The sequence below is a fragment of the Dermochelys coriacea genome, chromosome 4, assembly GCF_009764565.3.
Source record: "Dermochelys coriacea isolate rDerCor1 chromosome 4, rDerCor1.pri.v4, whole genome shotgun sequence".
Taxonomy (NCBI): Eukaryota; Metazoa; Chordata; order Testudines; family Dermochelyidae; genus Dermochelys; species Dermochelys coriacea.
The window spans coordinates 17,835,685-17,856,915 of NC_050071.1; the positions used below are offsets into that span (position 1 = coordinate 17,835,685).

At 43.3% G+C, this 21,231-nt stretch overlaps 2 protein-coding genes and 2 long non-coding RNA genes across 23 annotated transcripts in view; 2 read left to right on the top strand and 2 right to left on the bottom strand.

The window, feature by feature from the left end:
- SEC31A (SEC31 homolog A, COPII coat complex component) overlaps positions 1-2,430 on the bottom strand; it is a 74,491-nt gene extending 72,061 nt beyond the window's left edge. For 15 of the 20 annotated variants that reach the window (XM_038398949.2, XM_038398944.2, XM_038398942.2 and 12 more), the window contains exon 1: positions 2,182-2,430. The gene's annotated coding sequence lies outside the window, so the exon portion shown is untranslated. The remainder of the gene's footprint in view (positions 1-2,181) is intronic. The other 5 variants (XM_038398945.2, XM_038398943.2, XM_038398941.2 and 2 more) reach the window with 2 other exon arrangements.
- Positions 2,330-5,543, top strand: LOC119854472. Its single transcript, XR_006280712.1, has 3 exons — positions 2,330-2,760; positions 4,914-5,143; positions 5,278-5,543. It is a non-coding gene; the product is annotated as an uncharacterized LOC119854472 (long non-coding RNA).
- On the bottom strand, positions 3,432-5,676 carry LOC119854471. The gene is made up of 3 exons (XR_005292496.2): positions 5,537-5,676; positions 4,364-4,433; positions 3,432-3,720 (listed from the first exon to the last, which is right to left on the bottom strand). It is a non-coding gene; the product is annotated as an uncharacterized LOC119854471 (long non-coding RNA).
- Positions 5,677-7,666: 1,990 nt separating this feature from the next.
- THAP9 (THAP domain containing 9) lies at positions 7,667-19,442 on the top strand. The gene is made up of 5 exons (XM_038398952.2): positions 7,667-7,798; positions 11,997-12,192; positions 13,440-13,746; positions 14,816-14,966; positions 16,379-19,442. Exons 1-5 carry the CDS (start codon positions 7,719-7,721, stop codon positions 18,336-18,338), a joined length of 2,694 nt encoding a protein of 897 aa, XP_038254880.1. The 5' UTR covers positions 7,667-7,718; the 3' UTR covers positions 18,339-19,442.
- Positions 19,443-21,231: the final 1,789 nt, after the last annotated feature.

Genomic DNA, 21,231 nt, shown 5'->3' on the forward strand with positions numbered 1-21,231 from the left:
ATACAAGAGAACGAAGGGCCACCCACCCACACAGGCATGGCTCCACTTATTTGGTGCCTGGACCCTGGAGAAGGTGCACATGTAAGGTGAGGTGGTGGCCTTAGGGGAAATAAGGGATAGGTGGGAGGGGGCAATGGGATGAGAAGAGGGGGTGGGGTGAATTTAGGATGTGCAGGGCTGCAGCGGCCAGAGAAAGAGGTGACTTTCCCCAGCTCCAGGGCTGTGGCTGCCGGGGAGAGATGGCCTTCCTTTGCAGTTCCAGCTCCGGGGCTGCCGCAGCAGGGGATAGAGGGCACATCCATCGCACTAGAAAGGTAAGACTACTGATATTAAAATATGAGTTGTGTGCTTTTATTTGTAGAACAAAAAAATGTTAATTATTATTAAAGTTTTTTTTATAAAGCACTTTTATCCAAAAGGCTTTACAATAGTTAGCTAATGGTACAAACAACATTTGGAAAGATCATTAAGTGGTCCACCAAGACTCTCAGCAATTTTCAAGTGGTCTGCGAAAAAAAAAGTTTTAGAACCACTAGTCTAAGGAATGGTTTCAGAGTAGCAGCCGTGTTGGTCTGTATTCGCAAAAAGAAAAGGAGTACTTGTGGCACCTTAGAGACTAACAAATTTATTAGAGCATAAGCTTTCGTGAGCTACAGCTCACTTCATCGGTCTAAGGAATATATCTGTTTGACAGATATAGAAGAGTATCTGTTTTACACCATGGTAATGACATAGGTTCACTTTGAGTCACAAGGTATTGGCAAAGGAAAATTTGTATATTGAAAGTCTTGCTATTGCCATGTTGGCACTACAGCCCCATCTATACTGTCCAGGAAAAACAAGTTATTGCATTTTTCTAGTGAACCATTCATAAATATCTTTCATTAGAAAAGTTCTAGCATGTGGCCTGATCTCCTGAGTGATTCAGCACCTTTCAGGCTCATGATTTTTCCAGATATTTTCTTATATTTTTTACTTATAGCAGGGTATGGTCAGTATATTACAGTACAGAAAGGCTATAAAAGATGCATATATTTTACAAATAAAAATAAAAGCTATTATCTCACTAACAATACTAAATTCACTGACTAAAAGAGTGGAGAAACATATTTTCTTAACGCACATTTATAATTACAAGTATTTTTACAGTATCCATTGAGAACATCTGGGAGCTGCAAATCAAAGAGTCAGGATTGTATTTGGGCTAGTCACTGAAAATATTCCCAAAACTATTTTCCCCATTCAGATAAGTTTTGCTACAAAACAGCCGTATGTCCCTGTAACTGTGGTAGGGTCATATTTACACATCTACTAGCTTGGATAGTACAAGCAAGATTAAAATCTCAAAATGGTGATTAATATGTGATCCTCAGAGCAATTGTGCAATCTTTCACCTTTGTCTTTCTAGAATCCCTTTTCCTAAACAGCTTTAAGGCTCCATGTACACTATGGTTTCCCTTGCCGTTGGATGTTGTGTTTAAAGACGGCTTATATAGAAGGTTTTTGCAAACATAGTTGCAACAGGTGTAGATGGAGCATAACATTTTTTTAAATTAAGCTTAGGTTATAAACCCTAGAAGTACCAAATCCATATTGCATGTGTCTTGGAGTAAATCATGAGCCAAAGATTAGCAAAATATATTCAACAACCTCAGAGGCTACTACGACTAAGCTATGTCTAGTCACTCTTCCAACACCACTGGAGTCCACAGGACTCCACCACTGCTCCGGGGTAGAGAGTTTGTCGCTTGTCAGTTGACAGCAAGGCAGCTTTCTGCAGTGCTTAATTTGCAACGGAAGAGGAGCCAGGACACGAGCAATTTTTCTACTTTAATAGCTGACCAGGCAAGCCCAGCAGGGCCGGAGCTCTTAAGTGCCAAGCCTAGGGGTGGCGGGGCTCAGCCCTGGCACAAATTAACCGCTGGCTTTTAGGGACTGGCCCAGCAGCAGAGAAAACGCCCGATCCCAGTCCCAGTCCCAGTCCCACAGCCCCAGAGCTAGAAGCAAGGGCCGGGCCCCACCAGCGAGCTGGAAGCCCCGGGGGAGCGACGCTGCCCTGCCCAGCGCCCGAGGAGCTGGGGGGTCCTTGGACCCCAGGCCCCAGCGGGCAACCCTGCGGCCCCAGAGCGGGGAGAGCCGGCGGCGCCCGGCCGGCTCCCGCGGCGCCCCGCTCCCCCTCACCTGGCGGGGCCGGACACCCGGCTGCGCCCCACGGCCCGCTGCGGCCTCCCGCTGCTGCGCCTCAGCTGCCTGCCCCCGGCCGGAGGCGCCTCCGCGTTCCGCTTCAACGTGGCAGCCGGAGCGCCGCCCTCGCCCGCCCCGGCTTCCGGCACCGAGACCCCGCCCGGCCGGCGCCTTCCGGGCCGCGCAGCTCCCCACGCCAGAGCCGGGAGAGGGGCCCAGGCCGCGTCCGTACGGGCCGCTCCACTTCTACAAGCCCGGCCGCGGCCGCCCGGCTCAGGCCCCTGCTGCGAGGGCGAAGCGGGGCCTTTTAAGAGAGCGGTAACGGTAGAGCCGCCGGCCGGCTGCCCTGGGCCCCCGGCTACAGGGTTGCGTATCGGCATTGCCCGGACCCAGAGGTGCTGCCACAGCCCCTGTGGGAACTGGTTTCCGGCCTATACACGGCCTACGGTTCGGTTCACGAAAAGAAAAGGAGTACGTGTGGCACCTTCAACGCCCGCCCCCCATACAGGTTGTTCTGGGGCCCCAATCTCTGCGAGTCCTTAAGGAAGGAGACATTTGTCCTTTCTCCTTCCCTGGGTAAGAGCCCCAAAACCTTACACAAGATAAAGCTTCACCGTACTGGCCGCGTACAGGTCTGCAGCCTCACCTTTCAGAGTAGCAGCCGGGTTAGTTTGTATTCGCAAAAAGAAAAGGAGGACTTGGGGCACTTTAGAGACTAACAAAGTTATTAGAGCATAAGCTTTCGTGAGCTACAGCTCACTTCATCGGATGCATTAGTGAGCTGTAGCTCACGAAAGCTTATGCTCTAATAAATTTGTTAGCCTCACCTTTGTTTCTGATCTATGACCAAATTCCATTGCCAAAATGTTCCGCTACTCAATACAAGACCATAACATTCAAGGCAAAAGGCAAGTTATGGGCAACTAGCCCCCTTCACTGTAGTTTGCCTCTCCCAAGCAGGGTGGCCCAAGGGCTAGACAAGCCCCAGCAAGTGCAAGGCATTTCGATCACCTTTACAGGGGGGGAATGACTGGGATTTGCCATTTTCATGGAAAGGTCACATTTCTTTCTCCATGCTGAGTACTGTATGTAACCCTTACTAGTACAATTCCCTAGGTGAAAACAGGGATGGTTTCCTAACTAACAACAGTGTTACGAGGCTTAGAACTCATTCATGTTGGAGGTACTTATTCTACAGCAATGAGTACCAGAGAATTGATAGAAATAAAGCCAAGACACCACATATATAAATCAAGGGCAGCATATCATGTTTATTCAATACAAATGAAGAGGATTTTTATAACAGCCTCCCAAAGCAACCTCCCAAATTTCACAGGTTGTAGTTGAAACAAATGCTTTGAGACCGATTTCTTGCCTTCACCACTACTTTTTCCACTATAAAAAGCATTACAGCAGCAACTAGATTACTTTAACCCCCTCAATGAAAAAGAGGAAGCAAATTAAACAATTTTCAAGCATCTTCGTTAAAGATGAAAAAAGAAATTCAGATGGAACATAGAAACTCTTCACAATTACCTGAAAAGTAGAAGAGCATATTAGATCTTTGACAATATAGATACATGTCTAATTTAATGCCCATTAACATCTACTTCTCAACATTCTTAGGAGTCCTTCACTCAGTAAACCCACAACTTCAGTAAATGTTCCTAAGTTCCCCAGAACTCTGTGTAAGCTTGTCTCTTTCCCCAACAGTAATTGGTTGAATAAAAATTACCTCACCCATTTTGTCTCTGCATGTTACCAAGCCCAGTAACAGTTCAGTAATGCCCACCATCTATTACAACCACAATTAGGATGTCCTCCCAGTAGTTTTAAACAATTTTTTGTATTTCTAGAAACAGACTCATGCATTTTTACAGGTTTATTTTAGAAAACATGCTTATTACTGCCTGGTTCAGTTTATTTTAAATTATCCCCTTGTCATCTCCAAGACCTGAAGTCTGAATATACAAAATAAACACCTAACAAACATGATGGGTTTCTAACAAAAAAAAAAAAAAAAAAAAAAAAAAATTCAGAATCAGAAACAAGGTCAGATCCAAATTAGTTGCATTGAGGTACTGTAGTACATGCGAATATGCTGCAATACTGAGATACTTACAATACCAGGCACAAACTGAATCAGCAAAGAAATTTACAAAAAAGTGTTAATGCTTACCCACATGTCAACAAGTGCAGTCAGAACAGTCTTAGTTCACCTTTCATAAGTCATGAGTAATAATTTAATGCTGGGGAGGGAAAGGACAAGTTCTTTTGTTATATATGCAAACCAAATTAATTCCAGAAGTGTATTTTATGTTTTTCTTAATCTGCAAACTGAACTGACTCTCAATGATTTTAAATCTAGTTTTGAGTTTTTTACCCTGTGTCCTCATCCAGTCAAACACTAATCACAGTGAGTCATGATGTGAACAGCAGTGAAAGGTTTTAATCATTGGACACTAGGCAAAACAAATTAACACAATACATTAAAAAATAACTTTCCATGTTCATCTTGCAAATCTTTAAGCCTAACTTACTATACACGATTCCCAATCAAGGTCTAAAGTTGATAAAAATACACTTTTTTGAAGAAAAAAACAAGTTCATTATTCTCTAACCACATTTAAAATTTGGGAGGCTCTCTAAATCTATTGTTTCAGGCTTTTATTTCAATAGTTTTATAATATTATATTTTCACCTTTTATTCTCTTTTCTCCCCCCAACAGAACATGCTGAACCATGAACTAACTAACTTTATCGGCTCAGGACAGGAAACAGGCCAGCAGCGGACATAGGCTAAGGAGGAAGATACTTTTGGGGTAGGGCACAAGGGATTCTACCACTGCAACTACTGTTATGGTGCAAAAGGAATCAAAAGACCAACGGCCCCTTTTTCTCTGATGGCAGTTATGTCAGTCAGGGTGTGAGAAAAAACCAAACCCACATCAGAGAAGAGGTTTCAGAGTAGCAGCCGTGTTGGTCTGTATTTGCAAAAAGAAAAGGAGTACTTGTGGCACCTTAGAGACTAACAAATTTGAGCATAAGCTTTCGTGAGCTACAGCTCACTTCATCGGATGCATCAGAGAAGAGGACTACTTACACCTAACATCGGTAAGTTACAGCTTCTTGCAATTCACTGCTAAGTTGCCAAACCTTCTCTTCTACAAGCAGTTTAGACTTTTATGGGAAATGATGCCCATTCCTCAAGGAGTAGGTAAAATAAAATATTTAGCTCTCATTTTTAAACATTCTTTCTTAAATTATTGTTGGATTCACCAATAGTCTTTCAAATGTGAAGTTTAATTAGAGAATTCAGCTATACTTCAAAATCACTTAATGAAACCCTCACCTGAACAATAGCTAAGTAACATGTACTTCCAGATTCCAAGCATGCCTGGCAGATCCTGTCAGTAGAACAATCCTTAAAGGAGTAAGAACATACATTTAAACAGTGATTTTTCTTCCCAAAATTACAGCAGTGCAAAAAGTATCAAACATTAGCAGCAACAGTTACTTGCATTAGTAATATTTATTGGCTTTATGCAGCCTTCCACTTAAATTATGTGAGCACATTATGGCAGTTTTTAAACCACATATCCTCATCCAAACAGATACTAATCACAGCACATCATGATGTGAACAGCAGTGAAAAGGTTTTAATCAGTGGACATGTGTCAAGTAAATATTAAGTGAAAAGTAGCTCCTAGCCACTCTGAACCAACACTTCACTTGGCTCTAAAAAGTAGTAGATGGCTGTCACGCGCGACAAAGGTTTCACTCTCTGATAACTAGTTGATAGCTTAGGTCCATTTTCTAATGGGCAGGTTATATACATTACAAAAAACAGCACAATAAAACATTGAGTATTCTTCTAGTGTCAAGTGTGGGCAATAAGTTAATGCTTCAGGGCAACTCCGTTACACTTGCACCCAGAAAGGTTCCTCCAGTCAAGACTAAGGCATGCCAATGGTGGAATGAATCTTGCACCACTATTGTCTGCAAGGTGTCTGTTCTGTGGAACTTCAAGTTGGATTAGTTCAGACACAGTTCAGTATTGAGAACCATCAATACAGCAAGTTCTTCCTGATGTTCCATCTCTCTCCACCTTTCATCCCCTCATACTACAGGCAGATCAATCAACTGCTACTTTAGCTTTAGAATAGGTGTCAAGGTTCCCTGTTTATCACGAGAGTGTCTTAAATTCCCGGAAGTTTTACATTCTTATACCAGAGCAGGTCAGTAATTCTGACCATGCCCTCACACCACATTAATCCTTACGCGAGATCTGTAAAACAGTAGTACTCACTAGCCCAACTGGCTACTAGAGCTACAGTGAACGTATCCGGTACAGCACAGGAGAAGTTAGCCATCCGTGGATTTATTCCCCTAAAGCACTTAAGGGTTAGTCTAATTTTGGCTGGTGCACTAATCAAGATACGTTGGGTCTCTTCCCCATAAAGTAGGCAACATAAGAGCCTCACGCTGGAGTGCTCAGAGGCTGCTGTGCAAGGCTTGAGGGGAAAGGCGTGTCTGTAGACACAACGCGAGCCACCGGGCTCTCTGCCCAGCCCAGACAAGTCAAGGCACAAGGAGAGGTTAGCGCTAACCAGGACTCAGAACTTACCCCGGACCTGGGGGACGCTCCATGAATGGGAATTTGGGGCTGGGGGGGGGGGGGGATCAGCGCTCGCAGGGCCCGGCTGTTCCCTGCTGCTAAGGACCCGGCTACACAGCACGTGAACCCGGACGCAGGTTCAAGCCGCAGGCCCCTTCCGTCCACACAGAAATGAGCCTGGCCGGGCCCGCCCCGCGAACTCCGCCGGGCGAGCTGGTGTTTGCCCCCCACAGGCCGACCCCCGTTCCGAGGCGCAGCCGCCGGAGGGACGCGGCACATTTCCAACAGCCCGGCCCCGCCTCGGCCCCAGGCGCAGAGACGCCAGGTGGCGCCCCGCCTGCCTCGGCGCCGCCCCGCCTGGGGCCCACGGTGCTAGCTGGGGCCTCCTCAGCGTCGCCGCGGGCAGCTCCTTCCCCCTCGGGAAGCCCGGTCCCGCGCTCCGCGCCAGCGCCACGCGCCCCTCAGCAGCTAGAAACAGAACGGAACGACTGGGCGAGCAGCAACCCGGATACAGCCTCCCCCAGACACAGAGCGCTGCTTCCATTGGCTCCAAGTACGCTGGGTTTGATTGGCTGCCTCCTCCTGTGCCGTTTCTGATTGGTTCAACTCTCCTTCCTCTTCCTTCCCTAGTTTCTGCTTCCGCTTTGCCATGTGGGGCGGCGTCGCAGAGAGTCCCGGCGCCGAGGAGGTGTGGTCACAGGAACGCGGGGAGGACAGCGACCAATGAGGACAGTTCTCTTCCGGGGCTAGCGAACGGGGGGGGGGGAAGCGAGAACCAATCGGAAAGGGCAGAGGAGAGGCGCTCACCAATCTGAAGGCGCGTTCCATCAGCGCTGGCAGGGACGGGAGCGCGGGGGCTCTTGACTTGGCTGCGCGCGACAGCGGGACGTGGCCGAGGGTGCGCGGCGCGCGGACCATGACCCGCAGCTGCTCCGCTCTGGGCTGCACCACGCGGGACACCGGGCTGAGCCGGAAGCGGGGCATCTCCTTCCACCAGTGAGTGGGGCGGGGGGGCCCCTCCGCCGCGATGGTTAGCGCCGAGAGGGGGCTCCCCTCAGCCCCGCGCGGACGAGTCAGACCGCCACGCCTGGGCCTCATCGCGGCCGTTCCCGCGCGGTCAGAATCACGAGCCACCTCCGCCCTCACCCAAATCATGAGTAGCTTAAACATCGAGAGACGGGGGAGGGGCGCCTTCCTCCGCAGCCGCCTTAGGTGGATACCTGGAAGGTATTTTTATAATGGAAAAAGGCGAGATTTTCTTCTCCTCCCTAGACTCCAGGAGCTGGGACTTGAAGAGAAAACACCAACCACTCCTAGCGTTGGCGGGTGGCGGCCTGCCCGCGGGCAATATTTTGAGAACCGTGGAGTTGAGAGGGAAGGCTAGAGCCTTAGGACGTGGTGTGAAGAGCCGGAGCCCTGCTGGCATAGACTGGAGGGATGTGGCCACTCACCCACACCTGAGTTTTAAAGAGTTAAACAGCCTTGGGATCTACACCTTCCCCACTGCAATCTCTGCAAATCATTGTGACTTCACAATCGCCTTTCCCTATGTTTTTCTCTCCCCGGCGGCAAAGTGAAAGATGCCCCCCGCAATATCACAGCAAGTGGTAATTAGCGTAAATGCTGAAATTGACTCTTAGAGCTGCCCAAAGAGTTATAAAACATGCTTTTCTCTTTGGTATATTAAAAAAAAAATTGTAGCAGTTCAATCAGTGGTTGAAAAACAGGATGATGGTGGGGAGGATATATGGTCATAAACATTTTGCCCTGTTTTTCAAATTTTGCCATTTTAACTATTTCAGCAAGCTCTATTGACATTCACTGTTCTCGCATGCACAAAATAAAATTGGAAGAGACAAAAAAATTATTCTTTCTTTTATAGTAATCTTAGAGGGTACCTGTAACTATAGAAGATCAAGTATTTTCAGACAGATTTTGTTTTTTAAAATTGTGAGTTGCCTTTTCAATTTTAAACTGAGATTTTATAATTTAACCCAGACTGTTGAGTAATATTTCAGGCCCCCAGAGCGGTCTCTAAAACCTCAGAACTTTCAACTACAGATACCCACAGGCACAGGACTTACCTATGAAAATTATTATGCTGAAGAGAATTAAAAGGGAAATAGAGAGTCCTAGCAGGACCTGATCCTGAAAATATTATAGCTTTATTCAAGTGAGTAGTCCCATTTCAGTGGGACTATCATACTTAAACTTACACATGCTTAAGGATTTGCAGAATTGGAGCCATAGGTCCTGAACTACTGATCCCCACAATTATCTGCCCTCACTTCAAATGAGGGCAGGATAAATCCATTATTCTTCTGAGTTTAAATAAAATTGAAATTAATTTTTATTTCAGATGTTGGGGGCGGGAGGGAAAACAGGAGAGCACATGGGTCTGCTGAGAAAAAGATCTCAGGCTTTTCACTTTTCCATCATAGGCCAGTATGATTTTGAGGCCTTGATCTCACATGTTAACATTGCATTATTGTTTTTCTTATCTCCGATGCAAAAAAAATTAAAGTCCCAGTTTACTAACTGTTTAGTGTCACTTACTAATCATGGGTAACAGTACACATTCACCCAGATTCTTCCCCACTTACTTGCATTGAGTTGCATCTTATTCTATGAATAAATTGACTCTTACTTACATACACATGTATGTCCATTTTCATCCTTTAATTCCCATTGACTGCAGTGGTACTGGATCAAACAGGATAAAACCCTGTTAGTATGCACTTTTACACCAAAGCTTGATCCTGCAGCTACTCTATGGATGAAGCCCTCATTAACTTCAGTGAGCAAGGACTCAGATTTTTTTTTTTTTTACATTCCCAATTGTATTTGCAAATAGTCATAGCTTTGTGAGCTTAAAAATAAAGTAATTCACCTGTAATTTGAGTTCTCTGTGGATATTGACTATGTCGATTCACATCTCAAAAATAAGGAATGTAATATTTTTCAGATCTAGCAATTGTACTTAATTCAGGACTCTTTCCATGCTTGATCCCTAACCCTGCAATTAGACGTGTGCAGGTGGACCACTCCCAAGTCTGCTTGCACCTGGCTGTAGGGAGTCCTAAGTTTGACCTTTCAAAATTCAGTTTTTATGATTTATCTCCATGGGAAAAAGCACTGTTGTATAACCCCAGAATAAAGTTTTCACAAATTTCATCCCTCTCGTCTTCCTCCACCCTTCTACCCCCCCTCCAAAAAAAAAATTACATTTGGGCAGTACCAAGTATATGTCATTTCAGCCACAATGCTGAATTTTTCAGAAAGTGAAAGTGTGCAGGTGAAAAATAGCATCTTTTATAACTGCTATATTCTGAAAAGGGTAGTATGTATGTTTGAAAGAGACCCAGTCAAAACAGACAGAGGTCAAAGTGGATAGACTAGACAAGGGAAGATGTCTTGCAGGCCTCCTCTATGCATGGATCTCCATTTGAAGCCCTAATATTTCAGGGTAGATTAATATTGCATTTGCAGAGTACATGCTGGGGCATCTCACAGAGTGGGATTCAGCAATTAAGCACTCCTCACTGCACAGGTAAGGCCTGCCTGATTTCAAAAGAGTTCTGAAGTGCTCCTTAATCATTTTAACTAGGGAATTTGTAACTGTAAAATTATAACTTTTCAAAACGAAAGTCTTTGAATATTAAGGACACTTTTTCTGCTTTTTTACACCCTTTATCAGTTTGGAATAGTACCATTGCCTTCAATGGAATTACTGAAGATTTATAAAAAGAAAAGGAGTACTTGTGGAACCTTAGAGACTAACAAATTTATTTGAGCATAAGCTTTCCTGAGCTACAGCTCACTTCATCGGATGCATTCAGTGGAAAATACAGTGGGGAGATTTATATACACACACAGAGAACATGAAACAATGGGTTTTATCATATCACCACACGATCCATTGTCTACAGCCAAGTTCTACGATATAACCGCATTTCCTCCAACCCCTCAGACGGAGACAAACACCTACAAGATCTCTATCATGCATTCTTACAACTACAATACCCACCTGCTGAAGTGAAGAAACAGATTGACAGAGCCAGAAGAGTACCCAGAAGTCACCTACTACAGGACAGGCCCAACAAAGAAAATAACAGAACGCCGCTAGCCATCACCTTCAGCCCCCAGCTAAAACCTCTCCGATGCATCATCAAGGATCTACAACCTATCCTGAAGGATGACCCATCACTCTCTCAGATCTTGGGAGACAGGTCAGTCCTTGCTTACAGACAGCCCCCAACCTGAAGCAAATACCCACCAGCAACCTCAGACCACTCAACAGAAGCACTAACCCAGGAACCTATCCTTGCAACAAAGCCCGTTGCCAACTCTGTCCACATACCTATTCAGGGGACACCATCATAGGGCCTAATCACATCAGCCACACTATCAGAGGCTTGTTCACCTGCGCATCTACCAATGTGATATGTGCCAGCAATGCCCCTCTGCCATGTACATTGGTCAAACTGGACAGTCTCTACGTAAAAGAATAAATGGACACAAATCAGACGTCAAGAATTATAACATTCAAAAACCAGTCGGAGAACACTTCAATCTCTCTGATCACTCGATTACAGACCTGAGAGTGGCTATCCTTCGACAAAAAAACATCAAAAACAGACTCCAGTGAGACACTGCTGAATTGGAATTAATTTGCAAACTGGATACAATTAACTTAGGCTTGAATAGAGACTGGGAGTGGATGAGTCATTACACAAAGTAAAACTATTTCCCCATGTTACTTCTCCCCCCCCACCCCACCCCCCACTGTTCCTCAGACATTTTTGTTAACTGCTGGAAATGGCCCACCTTGATTATCACCACAAAAGGTTTTTTTCCTCCCCCCCACCTCCTCCTGCTGGTAATAGCTCATCTTAAGTGATCACTCTCCTTACAGTGTGTATGATAAAACCCCTTGTTTCATGTTCTCTGTGTGTGTATATAAATCTCCCCACTGTATTTTCCACCGAATGCATCCGATGAAGTGAGCTGTAGCTCACGAAAGCTTATGCTCAAATAAATTTATTATTCTCTAAGGTGCCACAAGTACTCCTTTTCTTTTTGCGAATACAGACTAACACGGCTGCTACTCTGAAACGTGTCAAGATTTACAGCAGTTTAACAGAGTAGAATTTCACTTTGACTGTATTATGAGAGAGCTCTGCTCACATTTCAGGTTTCCTATTGATGACATACAGCGTACGAAATGGATCCATGCTGTTAATCGAGCAGACCCCAAAAGCAAAAAGGTTTGGATTCCAGGACCTGGTGCCATATTGTGTTCCAGACATTTTGCAGAAGCGGACTTCGAATCATATGGCATGAGAAGAAAACTAAGGAAAGGAGCTGTACCTTCTGTTTTTCTATACAAGGTAGTTAAAAAGAACTTTAAATGCAATTACCGTTTTTAATAGATTGGAAACACATCAGAAACCTTAAAGACAAATACTAAAATTACTTGAAAAACAGAGGTTGCAACTTATGTTGTAAGGCTACAGCAACACAAGTTGAAACGTCTTAGTTTTATTTTATGCTGTGTCACAAACACACTGAAAGTGGGATGGGGGAAGAAAAACATTCTTTATAAAAGCCATTTTGAATCATTTTAAATACATTGCTGGCATTAGTGCTCTTTCAGTTTAAACTTGAATAACCCTTGTCCTGCTAACAGCTCTTTTGAAACTGCTATTGCTTAGAAAGAACTTTAAAGAATTTTAACTGAAGAAAAAGTAAAAGAATCACCTCTGTAAAATCAGGATGGTAAATACTTTACAGGGTAATCAGATTCAAAACAGAGAGAATCCTTCTAGGCAAAACCTTAAGTTACAAAAAGACACAAAACCAGGAATATACATTCCATTCAGCACAGCTTATTTTATCAGCCATTTAAACAAAACAGAATCTAACGCATATCTAACTAGATTACGTACTAAGTTCTAAGACTCCGTTCCTTTTCTGTTTCTGGCAAAAGCATCACACAGACAGAGAGAACGTTTGTTTCTCCCCCCCCTTCCAGCTTTGAAAGTATCTTGTCTCCTCATTGGTCATTTTGGTCAGGTGCCAGCGAGGTTATCCTAGCTTCTTAACCCTTTACAGGTGAAAGGGTTTTTCCTCTGGCCAGGAGGTGTTTACCCTTCCCTTTATATTTATGACATGAGTACAGCCCTGTGGTACAGAAGCTGCCACTACAGCGTAAATGTGGGGCAGACTCGCTCTCTAACTACCACCCCTGCGCCCTGGGGTCTCCCTTTGTATCCAGACAGGATCAGGATTGAGGTTCAAGGTGGAGGGTGCATTTATCTAACGATGGGTCACAGGTGGTCCCCTTAGTAAGAGTCTGGGAACCACTGATTTGATTGTTGAGATCTGATGGCATCTTTTTTTGTCCTCTGTAGTAGCTTGAGACAATAATATCCTTATGCCAGAAAAACTTGTGCGGTACCCAGCATTCATTTATGAGGAGTGGAAGTCCAAAAAAGACCTTCCTTAGAAATATCAACACTGCCTATTTTTCAGTTAATACAACCAAGAATCTGGCTTGCATTGTTTCACTATAGCTGTGCACTTAATTCAAGTATTCTCCCCCATAATAAGCCCCATATTCTTTTCTGTATTGTAGGATCCTCTGAGTACATATCTTAGAAATAGAAGATCCCAGAAAGCATTAAAGCAGCCACTCTCGCATAATTCTCCTGATGAGGAGGTCATTACTGCGGATCACAACTATAGCTTAAAGAATCCTGCAACTGCTGCTGAGCAACAGACAGAAATGAAAGAAATAGTACAGTTGCCTAAAAAGAAACTTGTTGCAGCACGAAGGGGTCTCTCTTACCAAGAACAAAATGTCTTTAGTGTAATCAATGAGCTTGCAAAGAAGAAGCTGCTCTCTGAAGAAGCTATGAGCCTGCTGCAGGCCCAGTTTTCAGGTATTAAGGGCCTTTGTTAGACAAACTCTTGAGTGCAGAAACTGTACATTTTTTTTTCCAGTGCCTACCACACTGGGGCCTGATTTCAGTTGGGGGCCTCTAGGCACTAAGGTAATATAAAAATAAGAACCACAACCAAAGGCTTTTTCGTGAAGATACTGTATCTCAAATTGGTTACTAAAAGTTACCCAATATGGACCTCTCCTCCAAGGTATTTAGCTCCGTGATCTTGTACTGAGATGAAGATGAGTTGAGGGGTGGCTACCCCTCGTATCTGGGCCCTAGAACAGTATGTGATGTGAGATACTAGGCTTTATTGAATAAACATTCACGTTAAAGAGATTCAAGCTTGAATCTAAATTCTGTTTAAGTAAGGGAACCTTTTATTCCTCTCTCACTTAGAAAGTGTTTAGAAAATTGGCTCTATTCATTTTGATAATATGGGAGAAAAATCATTTAAATTGCTTTAATCCTAACTGAGTCATGAATAATAATACCTAGCACTTACATAGCATTTTTCATCTATAGATCTCAAAGCAACTTTTCCCAGCTAATTCAGGAACAGCATTGACCCTCTCTAAATGGAGCCACATTTTATCCTTCTCCATTAGAAGGATGTTGGCTGTGACTTGGGTCCTTAAAGGCAGAGAATTGTTAAGGTATGAGGAAAATGGGGATATCTGGGTTGTTAGTAATGTTAAATATTAACTGCCATCCCTGTCTAGAAGGCAAACAAGTCGGGATAAGACAGAATCCACTTCAACACCGAGAGAAAGAGGCTAGCATAAGTGAGAGAGTTCTGGCAGGGGCATGGAGGATTTCATTCCCTTTCCCCTTTCTGTAGGAGAGGGAACTCAGCAATCAGTCTGAATTTTGTTCTACTGCAACAAGAGTATTTGAGTGATGGCACTTGGGCATTAGGCTTGTGCCTTGTCAAACACAACATTCTTTTTTTTTTTTTTTTTTGCCGTGTATCTCGTGCCCTGCAATGTAGAGGTATTTTTCATCTGAATTAAATATCAAGCTGTTCACACTTCTTACCAAAGCTGATCTATATTTTTAAAAACAGATTTGCAGTGGGAACCACACAGCTGGAGACAGATGACCGAGCGCTCCACAGAAATGAGGCAGTTTGCCTGTACTCTCCACCTCTATAGTAGTAAAGGCTATGATTATGTAAGAAAGAATTGCCTCCTGCCTCATCCTTCCAGCCTGACAAAGTGAGTATTTATTCTCATTATCTCAAGTTAAATTTCCAGGTTGTCCTATAATAAGTAAGAGATGGAGTGTTCAGAGTAGAGATTTCATAAAAAACAGTTCAACATGACAGCTATGCTATTGTCTTACATTATTTGTAACAAAGAAGCTAAACAGAATAGGCTGCAATTGTTACAGGAATATTAACTCATGTTAGAGAATGTTGGTGGAGGGAGGGGGGGTGAGGCTGTGCAATACAGTTGCACCATCATAAAGTAACACATCCAAAGATTAAATTTACAGAAGTAGAGGTAGTCAGAAGCATACTGCATTCTTCCAAGTGACTGACCAGTGGGGAAAGACAGACATCAAGTGCTTGCCTTTGATATTGTATTCATGTCAGCATATAATAAAAAGAGGGAACAAATACTAAAATGCAATGACTACTTTCATTACTATTATTTACATAGTGCCATGGGTATACATGGTACTTTGCAAACACAAAGCATGACCGTGTTTCTGACATGAGGAGTTTACAATCTGAGATTCAGATCCTTTGACTTCAGTTAGAGAATGACTGGGCCAAATACTAGATAGAGAAACTATAAAGATCAGTCCTGGGAGAGGGAGCAGACTGCACTAGAAGAGATCAGGCCCACATTTAGAGTGCTATGTGCAGCACTGGTCACCCAGAAGATATTGAAGAGTTAGATGGGGTTCAGAGAAGGGAGATGAGAATGATTACAGGCATGGGAAAAAACAACCAACCACTTTCCTGTAAGGAGAAATTGAAAAGATTGGGATTGTTCTCCTTAGAATGGAGAAGAATAAGAGGGGACATGCTTAAAGCATATAAAATTACGAATGTTATAGAGGAAGTAGATTAGATGCATCATGTAACACAAAAGCAAGGGGACACACAGTACAAATTCAAAACTTATAGAAGGAAATACATTTTGTGTACAAATAATAGATTGTAGAACTCATTGCCACAGGAAGTCGTTGAGTAAGATTCAAAGAGCTATTGACAGGTCTGATTCAGTATAGCAATTCCTATGTTATGATGGAAGACCAAGCAAATGTACTAAGTGTGAAGGGGAAATAAGGCAGGAGCTGTTCCAAATATACAGGACAGCATGAAAAAACAAATATATATGAAAGTAGTGAGAGGCAATAAAGGAACATTGGAGAGATTGCCAGAACATCAGGCAAGTGGAGGAGAGGATGAAAGTTGAACTGTAGGAAAGTACTGGTATGTTTCAGGTTACAAAGTGTGTCATCCAGGTAAGCCTTATTACTTTATAAATGGATGCTATGTATATTAATTTGCATTAAAAATCTGTCAGCACTTTACTGAGTCCTAAAGTCTGTTAACAGTTTCTTTTTTCCCCCCTTAGATTATAGCTCCTAATTATTTCTATCTTCTGTCTTCCAGCTGGTTGTCTAATGATGAAGGTAGTCCAGGCTTCAGCAACAGTATTTTCTTTCACCTTCAGCAGAGAGTAGAGCAAGAAGAACAGGCATACCAGTACTGCTCACTGATGATCGAAGGTATGGCTCTCAAGAAACAGCTGGAATGGGACCCTGTGACTCGACGTCTGGTTGGGTTTGTAGATGTAGGTGCAGGAGCACTTGATGCTGATGAAGCACCACTGGCCTCAGAAGTTATAGTCCTAATGGCAGTAGGTGTTCTTGGTCACTGGAGAGCTCCCCTGGGTTATTTCTTTGTAAATGGAACCACTGGCCATTTACTAGCTCAACTGCTTTATCAGACCATCAGCAAGCTGACCAACGTAGGTGTCAGAGTTCTCTCTGTGACGTCTGCAGCCACTGCTCAAGGTGTTGAGCTGGCAAAGGCGTTGGGCATACGTATTGATGCCAACAACATGCAGTGCACTTTTCAGCATCCTCATAGTGCCACTCATCAGATCACATACTTCTTTGATGCTTGCCATATGCTCCAGTTAATAAGAAATGTGTTTCAGTGCTTTCATAGGATACAGTTCATTAATGAAACAGCACACTGGCAGCACATAGTGGACCTAGTGACTCTGCAGGAGAAGGAATTACTGTATATTAGTGACCAATTGTCAGGAAGACCCAGAAATAGTGAAAGCTGTCACTTGAGGGTGAACTATGTAGCACAGCTGTTCAGTGAGAGTGTCACTGGCACGCTGGAATGTCTCCAGTTGTTGGGCCTGCCTTCTTTTCAGAACTGCAGTGGGACCATCAAATTTGTGCGCTTGATGAGCTATCTGTTTGACATTTTTCATGGAAGAAGCTGTTATGGAATAGGATTGAAAGGGCCTGTGTCCTCTGAAAATTATGCCAAGATACATCGCCTCTTAACTGAGGCTAAAAGTGTCTTTGTTGCGTTAACTGACACTTCAGGGAGACACTTTCTGAAAGGTAAACATAAATTAGGATTTCTAGGGTTTTTGCTTAATGCTGAGAGCTTAAAATGGCTTTACACAAACTATGTCTTTCCAAAGAGCATGCCCTTCCGCTACCTCCTCACTTACACATTCAGCCTAGATCATCTGGAATTATTTCTCAGCACCCTCAGACAAGCATGTGCGAGCTGCGATAACCCTACCTGCATGATGTTCCAGACTGCTTATTCTAAACTGCTGACCAAGTATAATTTGGCACCAGGATTACATCTAAATCTTTTAGGTGACATGAACACCTTAGACGTATCTATTGTTCGTAGGACAGATTTGGCCCTTGATACCATTCATTCTCAGTATGGTCAGGGTTGTATGGCGATTCCATCAATGGATTACGTTTACTATACAGGCCATATTTCATTTAACTCTACACTGAGTGATGCATTGACAGATCTGTCCCTCTATGCAGAAAGCATCACCTATACTGCTGGCTGTGTTGCTGAGAGGTTAGCAGCTGCCATAAGATGTGAAGCCTGTGTCACTTCTCTCTTTGTGTCAGATGAAAAAATCCTAAAATGTGGTTCACTGTTGTGCATTAAAAAGATTGGGAGCTGGAGTTTGCCATCAGAGAGCGTGCGTCAGATTGTGAGCGTTTCTGAGCAAATCCTAAAAACGCATGCAAGAGTGAAAGACTGTAACCTAAGCCTCAAGCAACAGGCCAGGTATTTAGAACAGAAAATTTTATATGAGTTATCTGAACAGAGTCACCTTTTCTCGGCGTTAAACAATCACCTATTTGAAGGGGAATTGTGTGTCACCAATCACTACACAATGCTGTTAAGGAACATAGTGCAATGTTACTTAAATGTCAGAGCTGACCATGCAAAAGAATGGGGTTTGGAATACTGTTCTGGAAGGCATGGATCGAAGAAGTTGACTAGGAAATATCCATTTTCATCATCATTAAAGACTTATAAATCTATCCAAATCTTACCTGTGCCATAATTTCTTACTAATTTGTTAAATGGTCTCCCCTTGAGTAATGTTTAGATAAGGTCTGATCTTTGCAACACAAATGTCAGAGAACAGGGATGGTGTATTTCAGTTGATCTCTTGGCAATACTGTGTCCAGCGGTGGCTAATAAAGGATAGTCCTAGGAGGATTAACTGTACTAGGTTCCAGTCATGCCTGGGGTTAGAAGTGGAAAATGAGTTTGAGGTCATCCTAAATTCTCATTTATGCAGATTGCACAACTACAACTTATTTTAGAACAACAATGTCTATGTAAGGACTAGATTACGGAAGCTACTGGAAATCCACATTGAGGTTCATTGGCAGTTATGTGTGGAAGCTTGCCGAATACCTACCTATGCTATGCCTGGCTCTGGGTAGAGCTGTTAGCCCCCGACTATGATGAGTACAAAGTTTCCTCATACATGTTTAGAAAAGGGGCTGGGGGGAAAGAACTGATGGAGTACTATAGCAGCAGATAACTCCATAGAGCTGTAGAAAAAAAATTAAGCAGCAAAACAGCTTACACAAAGCTATTAAAAAAAAAAAAAAGATTTGTACGAGAAACAACATGTTTTACTTGTACTTACTGATTATATAATTACTCTGCCTTTTGCCTTTAATTCCACTAGCAGCTTATTAGAAAAATAAAGTATTCCAAACTGCTTCCTTTAAGTGCTTAAATCTGAACACGAATTAGGATAACATGAAGTGACGAAAAGACCTTGATTTTGGCTACCCCAATGGGAAAAAAGTCAGTCAGGTAAGAAATAAAACTGATGGAATAGGGTCAGGTGCAGGGGATCTGTCACAGAATGGAATAGATAGGAAAAAAACCAAAACTTGTCATGCATTTCTCTACACAGGATTCTACAAAATACTGTATAAAGGGTGGGCCAGATAATCCTTGAAAATATTTAGGAAGTAATTTAATATCTGCAGATGTGCTTGCCAGTGTAGGAGGTATCCTGCCTTGGGGGGCTTGCAATCTAAAGACAGAATAACTCAGGACCCAGTAGGAGACCTAGTGCAAAGTGTTGGCGAGAAACTTTTGATTTGCTTGTTTCCTCCTCTTAATAAAATGTGGGGAAGACAGTACAGGTATTTGACTGACAAGGATTAGTGTTTGCAGAGCTCATCAGAGAAGTGAAGGATTTGGGTGAAGGCCCGACCTATTGTTGTTGACCATGCAGAAGGGAGGGAGAAAGAAATGAAAGTGGGGGGAAGGCTAGTATTGGTGGGTTAAGAGAGTGAGGAAGGGCAAAATAAGATCCAAGCTGTGCCATCAGCTGATTATACAAGGCCTCAAGGGCAAGGAAGAGATATTAACATTTGATTAGGTGGGGAAGGTGGAAAAGTCCATTTGAGAGAAGCTGTACAAAGCAACCCTGGGACTTGGGGGGAAAACAGAAGACTGAGGATTTGACATAACTGCACTGTGTGGTATAATAGCCTCCTGCTGGGAATCAGACATATGTTCTTCAGGTTGTGTGTATATTATATTAATATTGTTAACAAATGCACAAAATAATAAAAGTGCAGGTTACTCTTTTTTACTTTGTTATAAATTCCTCTTTCCAGTACCTTTCTGTATCTAGCTGTTTGACTTCCTCCATTCTGTACTGTTTTGTACTAAACAATTAACAGTTTAAAATTCATCTGTTTATTTCCATCTACTGGGTTCTCATTTCTTCAGTATAATTTTGTTTTTTCCCCTTTTTTTTTTTTTTTTTTACAGATTTTCCCTTATTTTTAGATTACAGTTCCCCACAAAGAGGAAATTAAGTAATTTGCATTTTAATGGGCCCAATCCTGTGAGATACAGAATACTTCGTAGTTCAGTTGACTTCAATAATTTAGGGTGCTTAAGACCTTCCAGGAACAACCCCCGCTTAATAGCTTTGTAGGCTTGTGGTCCTAATCAGCAGCTGGAGACAAATAGCCATGCCTAGCTTAGTTCCTGTCCCTTTCTGCAGAGCTCCTTTATTTCTTTGTGAAGAAAACACAGTGTAAAAGTAACTCAAACACCCATTTGATGAAGGGTAGTTACTGAGCAGGCCTTTCCACCCATTCGGGGGGTGGGGGTGGTGAATCCACAAGGCCTTCCTACAGCTTCCTGCTCTAGGTATAAGAGTGTGTGCTCCCTAATTTCCCCCACCCTCCCATGGAGCTGGGTCCTCTTTTATATTGTTCAGATGAGAGCATGGGCCATTCATGAAGTACTGCTCAGCTCCATCGGCTGATTCCCACCACCTGCCTGCTGGGCTTCTCTCTGGAGCAGTCAGCTTTGCTTGAGCCATTAAAGAGGTCATCTTCTGTCCCCATTTTAATGAGGATTCCTTCCTATCACATACCATGTCCTGTACCAGCCTCTGGTTGTGGACATCCCAATAGCTGAAGCCTGAATTACTGCTGTAACAGATGGTGCTGTATTTGTAGCTGCTGATGTTGCTGCTATGGCAGGATCTGCTGCAGCTGCTGTTGCTCTCCCATCCACTTCATGAGAACTTCAGGATCCATGCTTCTCTCTGAGCAATGGCAAGCTATGCCTGCATTGTTCACTACATATAAGCTGGTGATCATCAGCTGAGGACAAATGGCCACACCCAGCTTTCCTGAGGGCTCTGTTTATTCTTCTTACAAAAAAAGAAAGAAAAATGTGCAAAAGTAACACAGACAACCATCTGGTGAAGGGTTCAAACTGGGGGCCTCTGGTAGCTACCAAACAGGCCCTGCCTACAGTCAGCTGCTCTGATTACAGAAGAACGGGGAAACCAAAGGAAGAGAGTGCATTTTCTCATGGAGCTGGGCCCCCCTGTTTATATTGCTCAATTAACAGCATGGGCCAATCGAGGTACTGTTCAGCTGCAGGCACTGATTCCCAAT

Coding starts and splice junctions, on each gene's coding strand:
- THAP9 (XM_038398952.2), top strand. CDS start 7,719: ATGACCCGCAGCTGCTCCGCTCTGGGCTGCACCACGCGGGACACCGGG. Junction 13,747..14,815: donor GCTGCAGGCCCAGTTTTCAG/GTATTAAGGGCC, acceptor TTTTAAAAACAG/ATTTGCAGTGGGAACCACAC. Junction 14,967..16,378: donor CATCCTTCCAGCCTGACAAA/GTGAGTATTTAT, acceptor TCTGTCTTCCAG/CTGGTTGTCTAATGATGAAG.